The sequence below is a fragment of the Branchiostoma floridae genome, chromosome 17 (assembly GCF_000003815.2).
Source record: "Branchiostoma floridae strain S238N-H82 chromosome 17, Bfl_VNyyK, whole genome shotgun sequence".
NCBI classification, from domain to species: Eukaryota; Metazoa; Chordata; class Leptocardii; order Amphioxiformes; family Branchiostomatidae; genus Branchiostoma; species Branchiostoma floridae.
Window position 1 is genome coordinate 12972149 of NC_049995.1, and position 18984 is coordinate 12991132.

General features: G+C 39.3%; 2 protein-coding genes across 2 annotated transcripts; one reads left to right on the forward strand and one right to left on the reverse strand.

Annotated features, from left to right (window-relative positions):
• Positions 1-335: 335 nt before the first annotated feature.
• LOC118404684 (X-ray repair cross-complementing protein 5-like) lies at positions 336-18978 on the reverse strand. Its single transcript, XM_035803927.1, has 22 exons — positions 18852-18978; positions 18205-18318; positions 17626-17815; positions 17355-17403; positions 17102-17224; positions 16465-16620; positions 15735-15849; positions 15197-15326; positions 7209-7321; positions 6664-6726; positions 6234-6301; positions 5922-5991; positions 5465-5555; positions 5037-5097; positions 4389-4532; positions 3561-3692; positions 2977-3152; positions 2472-2584; positions 2047-2143; positions 1637-1704; positions 1334-1402; positions 336-905 (listed from the first exon to the last, which is right to left on the reverse strand). The coding sequence occupies exons 1-22, from the start codon at positions 18867-18869 to the stop codon at positions 891-893; spliced, it is 2175 nt and encodes a 724-aa protein (XP_035659820.1). The 5' UTR covers positions 18870-18978; the 3' UTR covers positions 336-890.
• Positions 8432-15189, forward strand: LOC118404683. The gene is made up of 4 exons (XM_035803925.1): positions 8432-8443; positions 9263-9589; positions 11025-11175; positions 11505-15189. The coding sequence occupies exons 2-4, from the start codon at positions 9277-9279 to the stop codon at positions 13945-13947; spliced, it is 2907 nt and encodes a 968-aa protein (XP_035659818.1). The 5' UTR covers positions 8432-8443; positions 9263-9276; the 3' UTR covers positions 13948-15189.
• Positions 18979-18984: the final 6 nt, after the last annotated feature.

The following is an 18984-nucleotide window of genomic DNA, read 5'->3' on the forward strand; positions in this document are numbered from 1 at the left end:
ATTATCCACTCCCTGTGTGCATTGTACAGACTTCTCTCAGATTGTTTCCAATTTTTGATTGTGTAAATCTAGCAGCCTAGTAATTAATGTACTGAATACTAGATTACTACTAGTAATCAGCTAAATTTTGTTGGAATAGTCTTTGTCTTGTATCATAGTGTTGTATTTTGAACATGAGTGTGACGTTTAGGTGTTAATGCCTAAGAAATATAATGGTGGAATGACAAAAATACATTCAAGAAGTAAATATTAAACACATGGCAAAATTTTGTTCTAGAGAATAGTTCTAGGGGCCTTTATAGAAAATGCATGACACAGAGAAACATAGTATTGTACTTAGTACAATGTTTATTTAATTTCTATAGAAAGATCCATGTTCACAACACATTGAGTTTGTAACAAACATAGAGACAGTTTTTATTCACTAAGAGTTACTAGTATAATTCTGTTTTCTGAATTCTTCTATTACACACACCTATCAATTACTTTTTGAAAGAACAGCTGAACTTCATGTAATTCATCATTGAAAAGGAAAAATACAAAAGAATACTGTATGTGTTGTAAAGATGTTTAAAGTTTAAAGAAAGGCTTGCACCAATCATAGAAGTAGCAATAGTAAGAAGCTTTTAATTTGTAATATAAGTATGAATGTATTTGTATACCACTGTGAAGGCTGCTTACAAAATAAAATAAAAAGTAGACAGCAGTTGTTTACTTTTTTCACAATTGCACTGTCTTGAGAAATAAACCACTACATGCATGTGCAACTGCTGCCTAGTAGGTTATGTTCCGTGGAATGTTCCTGTCTTGTGTTTTAGAACCACAGGTGGATTTTGTTACTAAGCTGTTGGCGTCATCTGTCAGTGCCTGGGCTAAGAGCTGTCAGGACCTCACATCATTGCCAACTGGAAAAAAAGGAACAAAACACTTGTTAATTGCACTGGCTAACAGCAAAACCAAAAAGACCAGAAATGAATTGTAGGAAAGGTAACAAAAATCTGTTAATCAAGTGGGCAATGGAATCCTACCAAATGCAATTGCAAAGTAAACACTTGACCATTTTGCCAATGCTTGAAAATTTGAAACCCCATACCAAATTACAAATTAAAATGGTACACTCAGCTTATAAGCAGTGAGCCTTACTGGAAGAATATGATACATGAACAAACACTATTACCAGCAGACTAGCCCCCTGCTGTATTGATTGCACAGTCAAGTTTTTCAAGGCTCTTGAAACTGAGATGGGCACACTCTATACATTCATCTAGTGCAAGAAGGATTTTATCCCACAACAACAATAAAACTTTAAAGCTACTTTAAAACCAAGACTAACCAGATCTTCTGCCTCAGCTTCTTCCATTTCTTCTGGCTCCTCAGTCTTCTGCTCCACTATCTCAAGGAACTGGACATAGAACAGAATGTCAAGTTATACAACAACAACAAAAAGCAAAAAAAGCAAGCAGAGATGGCAGACTTCAGCCCTTAATGGCTTAAGATTCTTCCTATCAGATGGGAAAAAAGCAACATCAGCACTGTGTATATCTCAGGTAATGTTAAATTTGCAGGCATACAATACACATTGCAGGCATACACGCAAACGCACATGCATACACGCTCAAAACAGTTCAATGCCCACCTTTCCTGCCTCCTCTTTTGACACGGATGTCTCTGAAGATTCTTCTGATGAAATCAGTGTTACCTTTTCTGTAACAAAGAAGGAAATCATTTACCTCATATAGATACAGATTCTGAGATATGTACAGGAAAAACAAAAACTAAGTCAGATGAAAACTATAATTGATCACAATGTATCATAATAACAAATTTAAATAATCTTTCAACAAACTAAAAACTGTGTAAATACAGGTCTAAAAACATGTTGAAACATCTTAGAATTCATTATGAATGTTTGGACTTGAACAAGTCCTTATGATTATTATTAAATGCAAGACAATATCAGATGAGATGTCTCGAATGGGGTGAATATGTGAATAACACAAAAGAAAGACATAGCTTTAAGCAACAAAATTTTAAGCTAAGTCTTACCTCGCACCATGCAGTCCCAGAAGTCCTTTCTACCCTTGTTGAACAGTGTCTCCTTAAAGCCTCTCAAGAAGGTGTTGAATTGGTCTGGCTCTCCCAACTGGAAATAAAATCACCAGGAGGTTCATAATCTCTTTTCTATAAATTGTATTTTCTATTACACAAAATGTACTGATGTGCCTACCTGTTCAAGACTGAAATATGTACAATCATTTAAAAAAAATTGTTCTGGAAATTAGTGGAGTCCATCCCCAGTGACTGTACACACTCCTTGGATTGACTGTAGAACTGGTCACCAAAGGAATCCATCACAAGTTCTTCTATTCCCCATGTTACTTCTGAATCAGCAGAACCACCCCTCCCTCCACGTAGATCCCCACACTACACAGACATACCACAGTAAAATCCCCATGTTTGTCCTCCCATACCTTAGCTGACTCCTTCCTCAGTGCCAGTAAACACTCCATGGCTTTCCCGTAGAACTGGTCACCAAACGACTCCATCACAATTTCTTCTATCCGCTTCTGTAGCTGAGCTGAGGCTGTGCAAGAAAAATAAGCACATTCAAGATCTTAGAAATATAGGTTGGTCATGTGATTTAGTTCAAGACATTTTGTTTTGTAGCATTTTCTGTTAATTCTAGTAAATTTTAAAATTAGGCATTTTGTTGTATTTCATATTTATTTGATTGCAGTCTTTGTGTCGTTCAACTTACATCATCATTTTCTACCAACATTTTCTCATAACATTTAGGTACGGAACAATGATTCTATAACATTTTAATGATAAATCATGTCATTTAGATTTACTTTTCATTATAATTTCATATCACTCCATACTATTTTCATGTCTTTCAATAGGTACATTTATTTGTCAACTTATATCATAACATCTTAATATAATTTTTCAAAACGTTCTAACCATAGATCTCACCTTCCATGAACTTGTCGTCATCCTTCCTACTGATCATGGCCCTGAAGTCCTCCAGAGGTCGCACCGACCCGACCTCCGTGACCGGCCCTTGCGCCAGTCCCGCCATCGTCAGCCCTCCGTCTCCGCCGGCATCTGTGTCCAGTCTGGGCTTCTTTGCTGCCGGTTCTGCATCATCCCTGCAATATGAACATGATCAGGAATTATTACAGTCCTTAGAATGCCGGTGGAAAGACACATTAAAACAGCATAAAAAAAGAAATTAAAAGAAATTCAACTTTGTTTTCACTAAGAGAACTGGCACTGCAGCTTGAATAAAAATTTATTCTCATTAAATATGAGACTGAGGTGCCTGAGATTAGCTTTGACTCCTTTGCTGTACTTTCTACATCATCCCTGCGATAGAAACACAGTAAAAATAACTAGTGGAAATTCTGCTGGTTTTGCATTGTCTCTACAATATATACATGATCATAATCATTCTTAGAAAAAAAGTCCCAGCTCCCAGTTGTTCTGTGTCACTGCCTCCTCCTTTTTTTGTGAATGTCTTATCATAATTCCTAAAGATGAATTGGATAATGTTTTACCCTCCACCAAAGATGTTCTGTGCCGTGGTCTCCTCCTTCTTCTTGGTGACGACCTCCAAAGGAAATGCAGCCTTTATCTTGTCCACACAGGGCTGGGCCTGGGTCAGTAGGTCCTGTTGAGGCTGGAGATAGCTGCAACAAACCACACAAATCTTCAAACACAGCATACAAACATATAAATGGGTGTTAGCATGAAACTTTATCTGACAATTCTGTAGAAAATGCGGATGTTGTCGGCCAAAACTATCTTTAGTGGTTCGAAAAAGTTGTTTCATAAAAATGAATGTTTTCTTGTTGACACACAGCTGTGATCATGAATATCAGGCTGGGTTTTGGCTAATGAGTCCTGTTGATTCTGGAGGCAAATGAAACAAACCACAGACTCCATAGTACTTCAAAAATATCATTAAAACATAAAAATCGTGTTTCTCTTGGTCCTGGTGCAGCTTCTCAGGTAACTGTACCAAACCACAGAAACCTTCTGAGCTTAGCTACCTACCTAGTCCCTTGACCTCCAGGTCGTTGGGGGGACAAGGTGGCCATGAAGCTAGAGAGTTGCCTTCAGGTTTGTCTTTCCCTAGCCAGGGTTAACCTCTTAGCTTAGCTACATCAATAACAATAAACTCAAAAGGAAATGCAATGATTGGAATGATTGATTGATTGATCTATGTATGGTGGATGGATGGATGGATGGATGGATGGATGGAGGGAGGGATGGAGGGAGGGATGGATGGATGGATGGATGGATGGATGGATGGATGGATGGATGGATGGATGGATGGATGGATGGATGGATGGATGGATGGATGGATGGATGGAGGTACTAACTTGAGAATGGTCTGGTTTGGCGGAGGCAGCTGGGGGTCATCAGGGTTCAGCGCTCGGGCAGACAGACACTGGTACAGCCGCTGTAGGTGAGGGTTAAAGGTCAACTTTGGCTTCAGGTACTGCTGCTGTTTACCATCCTCATCCCTGCAGGTAAACAAAAACAACTGTTTATAAATAGGCCGGCAGGTAAACAGAAAAACAACAGTATATGTTGCAGGTAAACAAAACAGCTTGTCATTAATATGATGCAGGTAAACAATTATGACCAATTAATATGTATGTTGCAAGTTTAACAAAATTGGAAGTTTATAAATTTGTCTGCAGGTAAATAAAACAATGGTACAAATGTGTTTGTAGGTAGAGTAAAACATTTGCCTTAAGATCACTGCAAATATGTTGTATGTAAACAAAAAAACTGTTTATGAGCAGGTAAACAAAACTGTCTGTAAATACGATGCTGGTTAACAAATAGCTGTTTGTAAATATATGTGCATGCAGGTAAACAAAACACCTGTTTATAAATACATATATGTCGGTTTATGAACCCTCTGTTTATGAATTACAAATTGAAAACAGGTAAACAAAATCAACTCTAAATATGTTGCTGGTAAACAAGAAGAAAGAAGTTTATACTTCAAGTTGACTCACTTGTCAGGCATGACCAGGTTCATGTTGTCAATGAGGTCATCCACTGCCGATAGCTGGTCGTCTGAAACACATTGAAAGTTGTAGAGTAGTGAGGATTCAGTTATCAAATACAATATCACAATGTTTTCACATGACACATACAAACACCAACTTTAATAAACTTTAAGGAAACACAGCCATTTGCATTCCAGTGAACTAGTTACTGTACTGTAGTTTAAATGTTTTTGAACACCTAGAGAACATTCTCACTGATAATAATCAGTTGAAGTTGAATGTATTTGACAATGTGTGAAACTGAAAGAGCGGCCACTGCCATTCTAAATATCATGATACTATACGCAGAGAGACGGTAAAAATATCAAAGACAATCCAATCTTTTGGACATCGAACTTGCAGATGTCTTGTCCTACAAATAAGTAGTATAGTACCAGATGGTTGATTCTTGTTGTTGGGGTGGAGTGAAGAGAAGGTGTATTTCCGCATGTCCTCCATAAATGGCAACATGATGCACAGCAAACACTGGAAATAAAACACAGTGGAAATCAAATTAAATCATGTCATAATGTAGGACTCTAGCACAATAAGAAAAATAATTTTTATAAGTCTTTGATATTAAGAGTATGAATATCATGTTGATGACCTAGTCTTGTGTTCTCTCGCGTGATTGAGACTAGGTCCATGACCAAGATGTGCTGTCAGACATTGAAAATTTGGAGGTAACGTTATGTACCTTACCATTAAAAACAGTCATTGCTTGAAGAAAATTGGAATAACTGTATTCATACATGACTGATGAACCTCTTCAACCATGTTGAGTGAAATTTTAATATTTTGTCACACGTCAAAATAAAGTTCCAAGGGATTCCAAACTTTGAAGATGCTTACCTCGTAGTTGGGCTTGATGTGAGGGGTCAGGAAAGCAACCTTTGGGGCACTGTTCTTGTTGTAAACATATCTGAAAAGAAGAAAATGGCTTGTTTGGACCTTTTAATCACTCTAATAGACCCCTTTAATGGAGGTAATAAGGGAGGAGGTAAGGGTCATAGATTGACAGATACAGATTACAAGCTTGGGCTACCAAAAAATCTACAAACTATACACTGTGCAGTAACAGTTACTGTTAACACAGTTGGAGAATCTTACAGCACAAAATAATTGACGCAATCTACCCTGAATTTCATCATTACTGTTACATACCTGACTATGGCCACCATGTTGGTCTCATACAGAGCATGGATGAATGCTGACAAGGCTACAGCTGCAGGCTAAAAGAACAGAAAATCAGTTAACAGTCATACAATATGATGTTACACTTTACACAACAAAGTACTGAAAAATTTCACTAGGCCTCCCCTTGTCTTTCAGAATCTATTGAGTTATAGACTACCGATTGGGTGCATTTACCGGTTATGCTAAAGAAGAAAAAGTCATTCCTCCAGTACAGGGAGTTCCTCTCAACCTTATTTCTTGTTTTCTTCTTGTCAGCCAGCATTAATTAAACCCCTTCTGGAACTTACCTTATGTTGGCAGACAGAAAGAAAACCTGACAAAATAGAAATCCCAATAAAAACATGTAACATACAACTAAAAAGATGTCAAAAACATTTGATTGGAGAGTGATCCTTACCTCATCACCCTCCTCTGCTACAAAACAGCGGACAGAGTCTCCCATGTAGTACTGTCTCTTCACCTGAAAAACAGTTTGTGAGACAAAAACTTCAGTTTACCAGCCAGCTTCTAAACAAATATAACGTTAGACACACACTCTGACATGCACAAAATCAATGCATGTATGCACACACTCATCACAATGTCAAACACATGCAGAAACAGTCTAACATTCACACAAATACAGTCACATAGACAGACACAAACATGGACAGACACACACATGCACTCACAAACACATACACATGAGTACACACACACACACATACACAATGCACACATACACAATGCACATACACACCCACAAACACACACATCCACACACATGAGTCAGTACAAACACAAACACACATTCAAGCATACAGACGCATACACAAAATGTCCTGCAAACAGACACACACACACACAGAATGATGAATGTGCATACTCTATGTCAAACAACACATGCATACCATAGACAAATACACTTCTGAGTCAGACAAGGAAACAGTCTCCCAAACTTACATTGTCCGCCCTGGTGAATCCCAGGACATCAAAACACTTGGCATCAGTCTTGAACTTCATCTGGCTCTCATCGTCTGTGCTGAAGGGCACGATGGTGTTTCCATATCTGTATCCTGGGAAAAAAAGGAAAATAATTATCGTACAATCATGTATCACCAGTTCACCTTTATCTGTGGGGTAACCTGTTCATTGTTTTTAGAAACGTGGTATTTGTTATGTCAAGTTGACAGACGGTGGCTTCAACTGATTTGAAATATTGCCACTTGAAACCACCAACCGTTGACTTTAACATCCCAAAGTAATTTCATTTTCACCTTGTTTTTTAAACGGATATAGGTTACTCCGTAGATAAAGGTGAACTATCGTAATGTCTGATTTCTTGTTCCTTGGGAATAACTCCATTGGGAAAAGTTCAACTTGAAAGCTGAACATTTGTAAATCACTTACATTCAATTACACACAAACGCTTCTGAAAAGACAAGCCTTTGTTTACATGGATCTGTCTATAATTTTTATTCAAAGCCTTCTCGTAGAGTTCTACATGTGATTATATTATTTTTACATATTTTTTCCATTTAACCAAAATTAAGGAAACTCCATTCAAAGATTCGGACTGTGCACCTTAACTCTTGCCTTTGAGTAAGTGCTGAATCATTGCAACAGTTGTTTACTAAATTTGTTGCAATGCACCAGTGCTTATGGGGATCTGCCAGCCATCCGGCATGCAAATTGAATTGATGGTGTTCAAATGTAGTTCCGGGTCTATAACTTGAAGATTTTTTTGCTTGGAAAATAGGTAGAAATTCTGGCAGTTTTGAGGTCAATGTGACTGGGGAGGGTTTCTACTTTCTGATTATGGCCAAAAAGCTGAGTTTTTGTGGTTATCAGGGGATATAAAGTTGGGACTATTTCCTGGTTGTGCAAGGGCCTCTTCCCTTCAAGTTGGTGGTTATGCGTTTGAGGGGGTGGGAAGGTTTTGGGGTATTTTTCTGCAAATCATGCCGTAAGATTTCTAATGACAATGGGATTTATCACAGCTGAGATGATGGGCTTTCATGTGAGGGTAAGTTTGTTTGCCAGTAACGTCAGAAAGGTGAGTCATTGGCACTCATGTCTGTCTTTCTGTGCCTTTTTGAGTCAATGGACCGTGGATTGCCTGGGGGCTGTTCTTATGATGTCACATCATTAGTCAGGGGAATCCCCTTACTCACAGTTTGGCCACACCTACACAAGAGGTAAGAAAGTGCGATTGTTCACCCAATCCATGTTTTTCCCTTTTCCCCCACCTTGTTATCAAGCGCCATTGAATAGAATACTGAAAAAATTGGCTTGAGGGCTTGTGCTATATGTATGCTGTATCTTAGATAATGCATAAGTTTATAAATAGCACAATAACCTTGGTCATAGTTTGCCCATGACTCATGCATATCCCCCCTCCCCAAAGACACACACAAAGAAAAGAGTTCTGCTCTCATGATCAGCATCTGGTTGCCATGCAGATTTTACTTGGCGCTACCGCGGATTTAACACTACAGCGAACACTCCATTTTCCGGCTACCGCGAAAGTAAAGCCCGCAAACTTAAATGCATGTACAGTAATTAGTTTTAGCCATGTATTGACTAACCAAAAGACTTAAAACCACAGTTTTTTTCTGATTGTTATACTTTCTGAGTGCACAGAGATGGAATTTCAGTCTTTTTTTAGTAAGTTAAATAACAGTGTTGTGTGTGTGTGATATGTGTGCGTATGTGTGTGTCACAAATGTGCTCACATTGAAAGAACATTTTAAAAGCACTTAAGCCACTATACTACTGGAAAGTTGTTGAAAGGCTTCAAGGTAATCTAATGTTGAAAGTTTTGCTGAATATGGTGAATTTTGTTGTAACACTTAGTTTAAAGTCTTGTAATTGTCATTTTGGGAGGAGAGGGTGTCATTCCAAGAAACAATTGATTGAAATGGTAACTGTTTAAATGTTTTAATCAATTAGGATTTTACAAAGAAGGCCATAACAACAAAACAACTGTTACATTGTCTAAATGTTTTAACATGTAGGATTCCCTTCCATCATGAGGAAAGTTGTTTGGCTACTCCTGCTGCTTCCATGGCGGGTCCAGGGCCAGCTAGAGCCCTCTACATCAACAACTGCCACTGCTACAGGGAGTCCCTCTGCAGCTTCTACAGAGAAATGCCCAGAGTTGTATGCATATGATGAATGGGTGCATGACTGTTTACCATGCAGCATATGCATCTCATACCCCAATTCACCATTCTGCCATGCATGTCCAGAGTTTAATAAGGAAACTCCTCAGGCACCTGCACCAGCAGGTCCTGACTCAGAAGTGGACTTAGAGACATCTGATGTAGTTGGACAATCCTCAGGTGAGTACTACATGATTTACAATGTATGTTGTCTTTTTACTTGGTCTACAGTAAACCGTATGAAATTGTACTATAATTGTAGACTCTTACAACATTGTATAAGACCTGTAAAAATTCAAACTTGGAATCATCATATGCATTACTTAATTTATGAGGCCAAGATCTAACAACAGGTGGTCTAGCACTAATGTAAATATATTTTGAAAGGAATTGTAGAATCCAGTCAATTATGTATTTCAGGCCAGAATTATCGAATCATGTTTCCCAGGAAGGAAACATTCTGATTTTGTCGACGTTCATTTTCATCTTTTTCATCCGGGAGGGATCTAATCAAAACTCAGAAAAAACTGGGAGCTATAATATGCTTTCCGCCTTACCAGCTTTTTGATTGGCCGAAAATCTGTCTTTCTCGGGGATACGTCACTGGTGGACCTATCAATGGGCAGGACTCAAATAGCTCGCTATCGCCTTCTTTACCAGGATGCAATGAAAAACCGGGAGGGACGTATGCGAATCGGCCATATGTTCGACCAAAAAGGCGTTCCAGGAGGAAGTTGCCCGCCATGGAACGAATGAGATCACAAACTTTTCACACAAAAACATTGTGTTCAGAAGATTAGACATTGGAATCTTGGAATGAACGGACCTATTTAAGCTATGCCCTACATTTCTATACCTGTTAGAACAAGTCAAATATGTTTGTGTTGGAAGCAACGTAGTGGTTAATGCATCATCATTCTTAACCATTTTAGCAGCTTCAACCCGAGTTCGAGTCCGCGGAGGGTGATTTTTTTTCAATTGTCCTTTTTTTCCTTTTTAAACATGCATTTAATATAAGAATACTTTCATCTTGCGACCAGAACCATCAAAACCCACCTTTGGGACTTTCTGTTCTGCATTTGCGTGCATGTTTTGGTAAAGAAACAGGGCTTGATTGTCAACGTATACAAAACACACCAGTATCAGTGCCAAGGCAAGAGGTAGGGGGGTAGATTTGCGTAATCAATAAGTTGCTCCAATGAAAATTTAGCGATCGATCAGTGTCACCGTTTTATCTGTTCTAGTTAATGGCGGTGCATGCAGGACACTCCAAGAAATGAAGAAAAAAAACTCAGGCATTCTGTAGTTACTGTAACAAAAATATTCAAGACCTGTAAATCAAGATTGAACATGAATCTGAGAACCATTTATTTCATTCGGATCTTTATACAATGTACACTGTAATATTAGTTGGAAGACTTTCTACACAACACTTCCTATTTTCTGTCCTGGTGCTGATGATAATGTTGAGAACCATGTTTTGCAAAGTACATCATTCTATGTATGTATACTAAAGGCAAGTTTCATACAACTATGAAAATATACACTTTTCTCCTTTGTCATCTTTATTTGCCACAAAATCAATTTTCAATATCAATTGAACTTCTTTCCACAGACTTCCTACCTATGCTGACTGGAGCTATTGTTGGAATCAGCATTATGTTTCTGGTTATTTTGGCCCTAATTTTGAGCTTCAAGGTATCATTCATTAGGGCGAAATGGGTCAAATTGGGTTTAATGAACAAGCAGCCACAGCGAAAAAAGAGGTAAGATAACTTTGATATTGATTAGAGAACTAATGTAAATCAAAATGGTACCCAAAGTGTTCCCACATGAGTCTGTAGTTCACCTAATCACTACATTTGTATGTCATTTAAGGTTGTAAAACAGAAGTTATAATTAATTGACCCAAGAAATACTTGACATGTGTGATTGTATCTTGGAAACTGGAATGCCTTTTGATACAATAAGCATTTAAGTGTTTTTTACGTAATGATTATGCCATCATTGAATAATCAATTAAATCAATGATAATCATTAAAGAAATGATAATCATTGAAGAAATGATAATCATTGTTTCTTGCATTGCTTTCAGCAAAAATGGAAGAACTATCGATGCACCAGATCTGCAACTAAGTGAAAGAATGCATGGAGCCAATTGCAATTTGAATGTACTGATAGCCCAGGCACCAAAGACTTTACCTCCAAAAACACAAAATGCAATTGCACAGATGCAAAAGAAAAGTGTCCAGTTTGTGCCAGATGGAAACATATTTGACTCTGACTCTGACATAAGTCTTTGTGAGACTAGAACATGTAGTTCTGCAGCAGACAGTGGATATTGTGCTCCCATTGTATTGACACCATCTAACAGACTCAGTGTGATACAAATGTCTCAATGTGAAGACGAAAGTTGCAATGAGAGCACAGACTCTGTGTGTAGTAAGATCAACATTGCTACATTTGATTGTAACTCAGTTGTTTTCTTTTCGGAGGCTCTTATTGGCAAAGACGGCGGTATCTTAATGCTTCCTAATGCTGCGACTTCTCTACTATTCAGTCCACATTCTATCTCAAACCAGATTGACATTACCCTGGAAATACTGCATAACCCAGTTATACTGCCTGACTTAGGGGAAGATGAGACTTTGGTCAGTCCTTTTGTGTGCTGTGGTCCTCACGGCTGGACCTTCAACAAACCTGTGCTGTTAACATTTCCTCACTGTGGCATGTCTGACACAAATGACTTTACCTTACTTGTCAGTGAAACAAGTAGTCAGCAGGTTCCAGATTGGGTAGAAGTTAGCAATGCTACCCCAGGTATTGAGTACTTTGTCAGGGACAGCGAATGCCTTGTGTACACCAAACATTTCACAGGGTTTTCTCTGAAGTCTAGGGGCCCCAAGCAAGTACGTTTACTCGCTTTTTCAAGCGTATCTGATAACTTGTACAGGCTTAGGGTCTACTGCATCAATGATACAAAAGATGCCATTGATCGCATTAGGAGGGAAGAACAGGAATTTGGGTTCAAGCCAACCGACAGGGGGATTTCGATGACCTTCTTGAATAACAAGGAGGACATTCGTCTGAAAGCAAACTTAGAGACACCAGGCTGGAAGTTTCTAAACAGTTCACAAGAGCTTGTGATCAGCTACAATTCAGTTCGGGGAAAGAGGGATGGTAATGTGATGTTCAACCTTCAAGCAGAACCAGACCTTAAGGGAGACGCAAGGGTTCTGTCCCTGAGCATACATGCTTTTCAGGAAGGCAACTCAGACTCTCCAACATACAGTGTTGCTGAGGAGTTGCCAATTGGAGAGTTTGAAATGACCCCATCTCTGCCTTCCTACCACAGATGTGATCATAGAGGGGCATGTAACTGTGTGACACAAACGCAGGTCTACACAGTACACACTAACATTACAAACCAGGCAAGGGTGTCTTTTCTGAACACTCTAGGAAGCCACAGAAATCTTACCATCCCACATAAGCTTCGCACACATCTTTGCATTAAACTAGACCCCCTAAAAGAGCGTGGTGATGACTGGAGAAGTCTTGCGAGTGATTTGGGCCTTGACGAGTTGATTGAATACTTTGGTTCAAAGGGAAACCCAACTGAACTGGTGCTCCAAGAGTTTGAGAAGTCTGAGAAGACCTTGAAAGATCTTTGGGGTATTCTGATAGGCATGGGGAGGCCAGATGCAGCTTCTTTGGTACAAATGTACATTCAGACAACAAGTTGTAAGCTGCCTTCTCCTGTTAGTGACAGTGGGGTGGGAAGTCCTGATACAGATCTAGAGGCACCAGGAAGGGATAGCACTCCTTCTCCTGGTTCTGATGTAAGGTTCTTTCCAAATGGCCCTTCAAGAGTAGGGGAGAGCTTTGAAGCCATATCCGAAACAGACCCACCACAACATGTGCACTGCGGAGGGTCTGTTCCTTCTGAGGATTTGTACAATTCTAGTCAAGCTGCTGGTTCTCAGACAAACTCTCCACAGTTCTTGCATTGTGGTGGCTCTGCCCCTTCCCAGGATTTGTACACATCTTCTCAAGATGCTACTTCTCAGACAAGCTCTCCACAATATGTGCATTGCGGAGGGGCTGACCCTTCAAAGGATTTGTTCAGTTCTTTATTTGAACATGCTATTTCCCAGACAAACACTCCACAGTTCTTGCATTCTGGAGGGCCTGTTCCTTCCCAGGATTTGTACAATTCTTCTCAACATGCACATGTTTCTCAGACAAGCTCTCCACAATATGTGCACTGTGGAGTGTCTGTACCCTCACATGAATTGTACAACTCCTGTGAAGAACAAACTGAACCAAAACTGATCCAAGCTATTGAAAATATGCAGGACTTACCACTTAACGTTAACAGCACAGCCAGGGAGAATGATGAGCCAGGAAATGATGAGGCTCAGGAAATAAACGAGACAGGTACAGATGACTCTGTCAGCTCCCAAGATATCGAGGTTATGGTTGTTACTAGTCCAGAAGTTAGGCATCTTCCAAATGGGCTCCGTGAGACAGAAGTGTAAACTGATGACACAGTGAAATTTGTCATTGAAACATACTGAGTTCTTATATCATGACTTCATATATAGTCCAGTTGTTAGCGGCCATGCCTCTGGAACTAGAAGTCGTGAATCCAAGTGTACACTCCTGTAAGGTGTTCCAGTCCTTAAGACAGGACATCAAGCAGTGGTTCCCTGTCAATTATGCTTGTCAAAAAGACCTATACAAAATTCTTTGCCCTCCCAAAATGTGACTTAAAAATGAGATGGAATGTGGACTTCAAAAACTGAGAAGATTGCAACAAGGGACAGCATTTGCTTTTGAATAAGGGTAAACCTGCCTGTCCATCAAATAGTTCATTTCATTGCATGGCCTTTTGCATTGTATATACATGTATTGTTAACTTTTAATTATCTGTTTGGAGTAATTGATTCCCTTTAATAAGTTAGTGCCTTTTGCGTGATATGTATTAACTTGTTGAAGTGTGTGTGTAATGACTTAATCAGGTTTGTTTTTTTATCGCATCAGTACTTTGGTGTTAAAGAATTGTACATGTATATCAAGTGGTGATACTTAATTCATACTAGTTTGTTTCTGTATTTTGAAAGACATTTAATTAGTTTTATTAATTTGTATATACAAGGGTTGCAGGTAATAAATGGTCATAAATCATAATACTTAGCTTGTACAATAAAGCTTAAATTTGTAGTTATTGATATCAGATACTTGAAAACAAAACTGCTACTAACTGTACATTGTAATAGGACAAAGTTTATAAATATGCACGTAAATACTGTGAATCTTTGTGTGAATTGACAAATTGATTAAGAGGGCATAGTAGAGAAGATGAAGATGGCTTTGTATGGCAGAAAAAGAAGCTTTTATACTATAGCATGATAACCATTAAATTTCCCTGCTTTTTTTACATAATTATGACTTACATTGTGTTACTGAGTTAAACATACATTGTATATTTCTACAGTAACTGCTGTATACATATATACACAATGTACCTCTAGTCTGTAGATTAAAAAAAGGGCTGTACATGATGCAATTATGATGCTTATCTTGTCTTTGTGCATTTGTGTGAATGTTTATGCATGACAAGTGCATGTGCTTGCGCATATGTGTGTGTTGGTGTGCGTGTGACGACTAAAAATACAGAGCAGCCATCTATCCCAAACCTGACAGGCTCCCTCAAATCCCCTCCTCCTTCCCAAAGAATGGACAGAAAAAGATAGAAAAGGACAGGAAAATTAAGTTTGTCGGTACCATCAATTGTGGACTCCACTGGAGTTTCCTCATCATCGTTAAGTCTGTGTTCATGAGTCGTGTGGATGTCGTCTTTGCTCAGCGTGCGGGCATGGACTTTCTTAAAGGAGTTGGGCTTGCACTCCTTAACCTGGTAGGAAGACACAAGAAATACTATTCAAGCAAAGAAGTTATAATTACTACAAATAGGTATCATCTTAGGAGCCTTTTGATCAAACTTTATTTATCCATGTAAAACTCAAATCTTCCTACTGACTGCTATATTCATTGAGGTAATGAGGCGAGAGGTAAGGGTCAGACAAAATACAATTTGAGTTTTAGTCAATTGATAGAGGATGCTCTCCTCTTCAGCATCATCACATCTTTCTTTCCATCTCAAAAATATGATTTTGATCAGCAAATCTGTTGTAATATATGTATCATTGGATGTAATGAAAAATTAGGGAAAAAAGATCTATAAGTTTGTACAGGTATGAACACAAAACCCAGGGCAGGCTAAAAGCAGTATAATGTTTCGTGTGAGAAATTTTTGCCTTACTCTGATGAACCCTCGGACTGGAATCTTGAGGTTTGTCCCGACCTCTAGCATGACCTTCCAAGGAGCGGCCCGCACGTTTCGCTTCTGGAAGAAACTTAGCATCTGCAGGGCCTCACTGGAACAGTAGAGGAAACAAAGGTTATAAACTTAATAACCAATGTTACACTGCAGGCCACATTGGTTGTAGCATCAGACTATATATTTGCCTTTATAAACCAATTATTGGCTGCTTGTTCATCTTGAATTAAAGCCACCTTAGTGCAGACTGACTGGCATGCAAGTTTGTTTCTGTATGCGTTTAAAATTGACAGTTTCCTTCGCATACTGCCAGACATTTGAGATCCTCCAAACTTACATGATATGCACATCATATACGAGCTAGATGTCCTAATTTTCAATGCTAGTTTCTCAGTTCTGTCTTCTCACTCACATATAGAAGCCATTTAATTGTCTATTTGCCAGGATATTTTGTGCAATTATATATAGGTGCAATAATGTGAAGTTATCCAGGTGGAACGCATCGGTTTGGGATTTTGACATTTCGTGCAGTGTGTGTTAATCCATTGTGCAATTAACTGGCTATTTTATACATGTTCTGTTGTTAAGGAAAGGGATAAACACGAGATGCTTTCTTCCTGATTATATTTGTAAAAATGGAAATAGGAAAATTTTTGAAGCTTCTGATAGCACCATCTACATCATACTGAAGTAGGTTTGCCCTTAAACTGACCTCTCGGAGTACGCAACCCCGTCGACCTCCTCGATAACGTGGCGGATCAGCGCTGTGCCTGCCCGCTGCTGGGGCGTCCGCTCCTTCCTGGGGGGTCCGGCCCCGTTCTGGTCAGGCATGTCGCCATCTTCATCATCATCATCAAGGGACAGCCCACTGAAGGTCAACAATGGATACAACTTATAACAATGAATGGTTTTCTGTTTTTGCGATAACCTTATATTTTTTGTTTTTAACTCTCTATTTGACATTTAGGCACTTGATATAATATAAGAAAGCTCTGTTTTACATGTATCTTATTTTTCTAGCCTGTTCATACTCATGGAGAGTGAGTGAGTAACTAAGTGAGAGAGAGTGAGAGTGAATGAGTGAGTGTGTGATTGAATGAATGAGTGAATGAAAACAAGTGAGTAAGCATGAATGAATGAGTGAATGAATGTATGTGTGAGAATGATGAAAGAGTTGGAGTGAATGGTTAAATCAATGAAAGAATAAATACATGTAGAAGAATGAATGAATGATGGGTAAGTTGATGAGTGAGAGAATGGATAAGTGAATGAGAAAATGAGAGTTGATGAGTGATGAATGAGGGAATAAGAGAGTGAACAAGGGAATGAATGAGTCAGTTCTGACTCACATGAGGTTGAATTCACACTCCAGTGCCTTCATCCCGTTGATGACTCCCTCCAGCTGATCGTCTGTAAACTCTCCCGCCAGGTTCGAGAACAGGACGATTCGCTTTGTCTCAAACTTCTTTCCCCTGGAACAAACAAACAAACAAACAAACAAACAAGTCCAAACAGGAATTGTTATAACAGCCTGGTTTTCCATGAGAAATATTTAACTAAATCAAATAGTGTATGTATCAAATCAGAATTTTTCATACTCACATGGTTTGGTTCCGCACCAGGTCTAATGCCACCACAATGGCGTCCACAACTGGGAACTGTCAAGGATCATAACAACAATAAACAAAATGATCTGACTATAATAAAAACAGTTTGCTGTTTCTGTTGCAGGCACGAAATTATTCTGACATTGAATTCTCTACAAATTCCTGGAAAGATACAGTCGGCAGACACAGGAGGTGGAAGAATGTAGCATTGCAAACATCCTAATGCTTTCATTTCAATGGTAAAATTTGCCAAACAGAAAGGATACAGTCAGCGGACACAGGCCCTGGAACAATGTCGTTCTTTACAAACTCAAGCAGGTCGAAGTCTGGCTGTCCTAGCGGCCGCGCAACTGTGATGTTCAGGTAACTCTCGTCGTCTGTTCCTGCCAGCTCATTGGCTGTTTCCTGGGTACCAAGCAGGATGAGCGCGACCTCATCCTTAGACTGGGAGAACATCTGTGGGAGAAAGGTCAAGGTTAGGTCAAGGTGATAACAGTGAAGATCAAAGCAAAGCTGTAGTATAGACTATATAGACATAAGTTCTAGGAGTAGGAGTCCATGGAACTATGCAGAAGACTTTATCCTTGAAGAATTTAAGTAGTCAAGTACTAGTACTAACATTGGGAAAAATTTCATCATTTGATCACTATGCTGAGACCAGTTAATAAGTAGAACCTTGTACTAAAAAGTCACACGGTCTGGAACACCTGTATCAGCCGTTATCGCGGCCCAGGTATGACCAGTGACCACAATCTCAAGTGGTCTTATAATTTCTATTCTAGGATAGCAACCTGTTTCTGATACAACAAAAGACCATTGTCTCCTTTAGAAGACAGACCTCTCACCTTTCTCTGCAGCAGCATGGAGATGGCATCCTTGGCGTTTTCCAGGGGGGTGACATGTCCAGGGGGGGCCTGCGCCATGAGGGGGCCAACGTCAACCACCAGCACCATGGCTTCCTGTAGGGGGGTGGGATGAGGGAGAGCGGTGGTGAAGATCAATGAGGGTTTAGAAATAAGTACTTACCTGGTCCAAAGAATATTATAAAAGCATAATGATTATCAGGTGGAGGACAGGAGGACCAAGGTGTCATATTTTTGCAATTTAAGTTTATTTCTTCTTATTCCCCTTGAGCCCCTTTCATTCAACATGTTTGAATGTGAATGCACAGAAATCATTATCAGTTAGTATCACATATCATAATTTATTACAACTTCATAATTTCTCGGTTTGTGTGTGTGTATGGGGGGGGGGGGGGGGTGCGGCGGTGAAGGAATGCACATAATTGTTCCGAAAATGAGTTTATATCATTACCTTTCCTTTGTCGCTTGCTACTTGTACAAAGGTGATCATACTGTGCAAAGAACGCTTTAACGTGCTTGATCATGCCATGACACCAAGGCGTACACATATATATTTGATTGGACTGCATTTTTGTGGTGAAATATACTGCATTTATAGGATCTGACTCAATTCATGGATGCAACATTACCTTCGGACTACCGGCCATTCTGGTACCACCTTCAGACGATCCTGACGATGTCTTAAGGCGTAAGAAATCTCAGAAGTAAGCTGGAGCTCAAACTGCAGATCACCGTCTTCGCGCCAAGCCCAACCCGGAAGTA

Coding starts and splice junctions, on each gene's coding strand:
- LOC118404683 (XM_035803925.1), top strand. CDS start 9,277: ATGAGGAAAGTTGTTTGGCTACTCCTGCTGCTTCCATGGCGGGTCCAG. Junction 9,590..11,024: donor TGTAGTTGGACAATCCTCAG/GTGAGTACTACA, acceptor TTCTTTCCACAG/ACTTCCTACCTATGCTGACT. Junction 11,176..11,504: donor CAGCCACAGCGAAAAAAGAG/GTAAGATAACTT, acceptor CATTGCTTTCAG/CAAAAATGGAAGAACTATCG.
- LOC118404684 (XM_035803927.1), bottom strand. Junction 3,153..3,560: donor CAGAACATCTTTGGTGGAGG/GTAAAACATTAT, acceptor TTCATATTGCAG/GGATGATGCAGAACCGGCAG. Junction 2,144..2,471: donor TGAGGAAGGAGTCAGCTAAG/GTATGGGAGGAC, acceptor TTTTATTTCCAG/TTGGGAGAGCCAGACCAATT.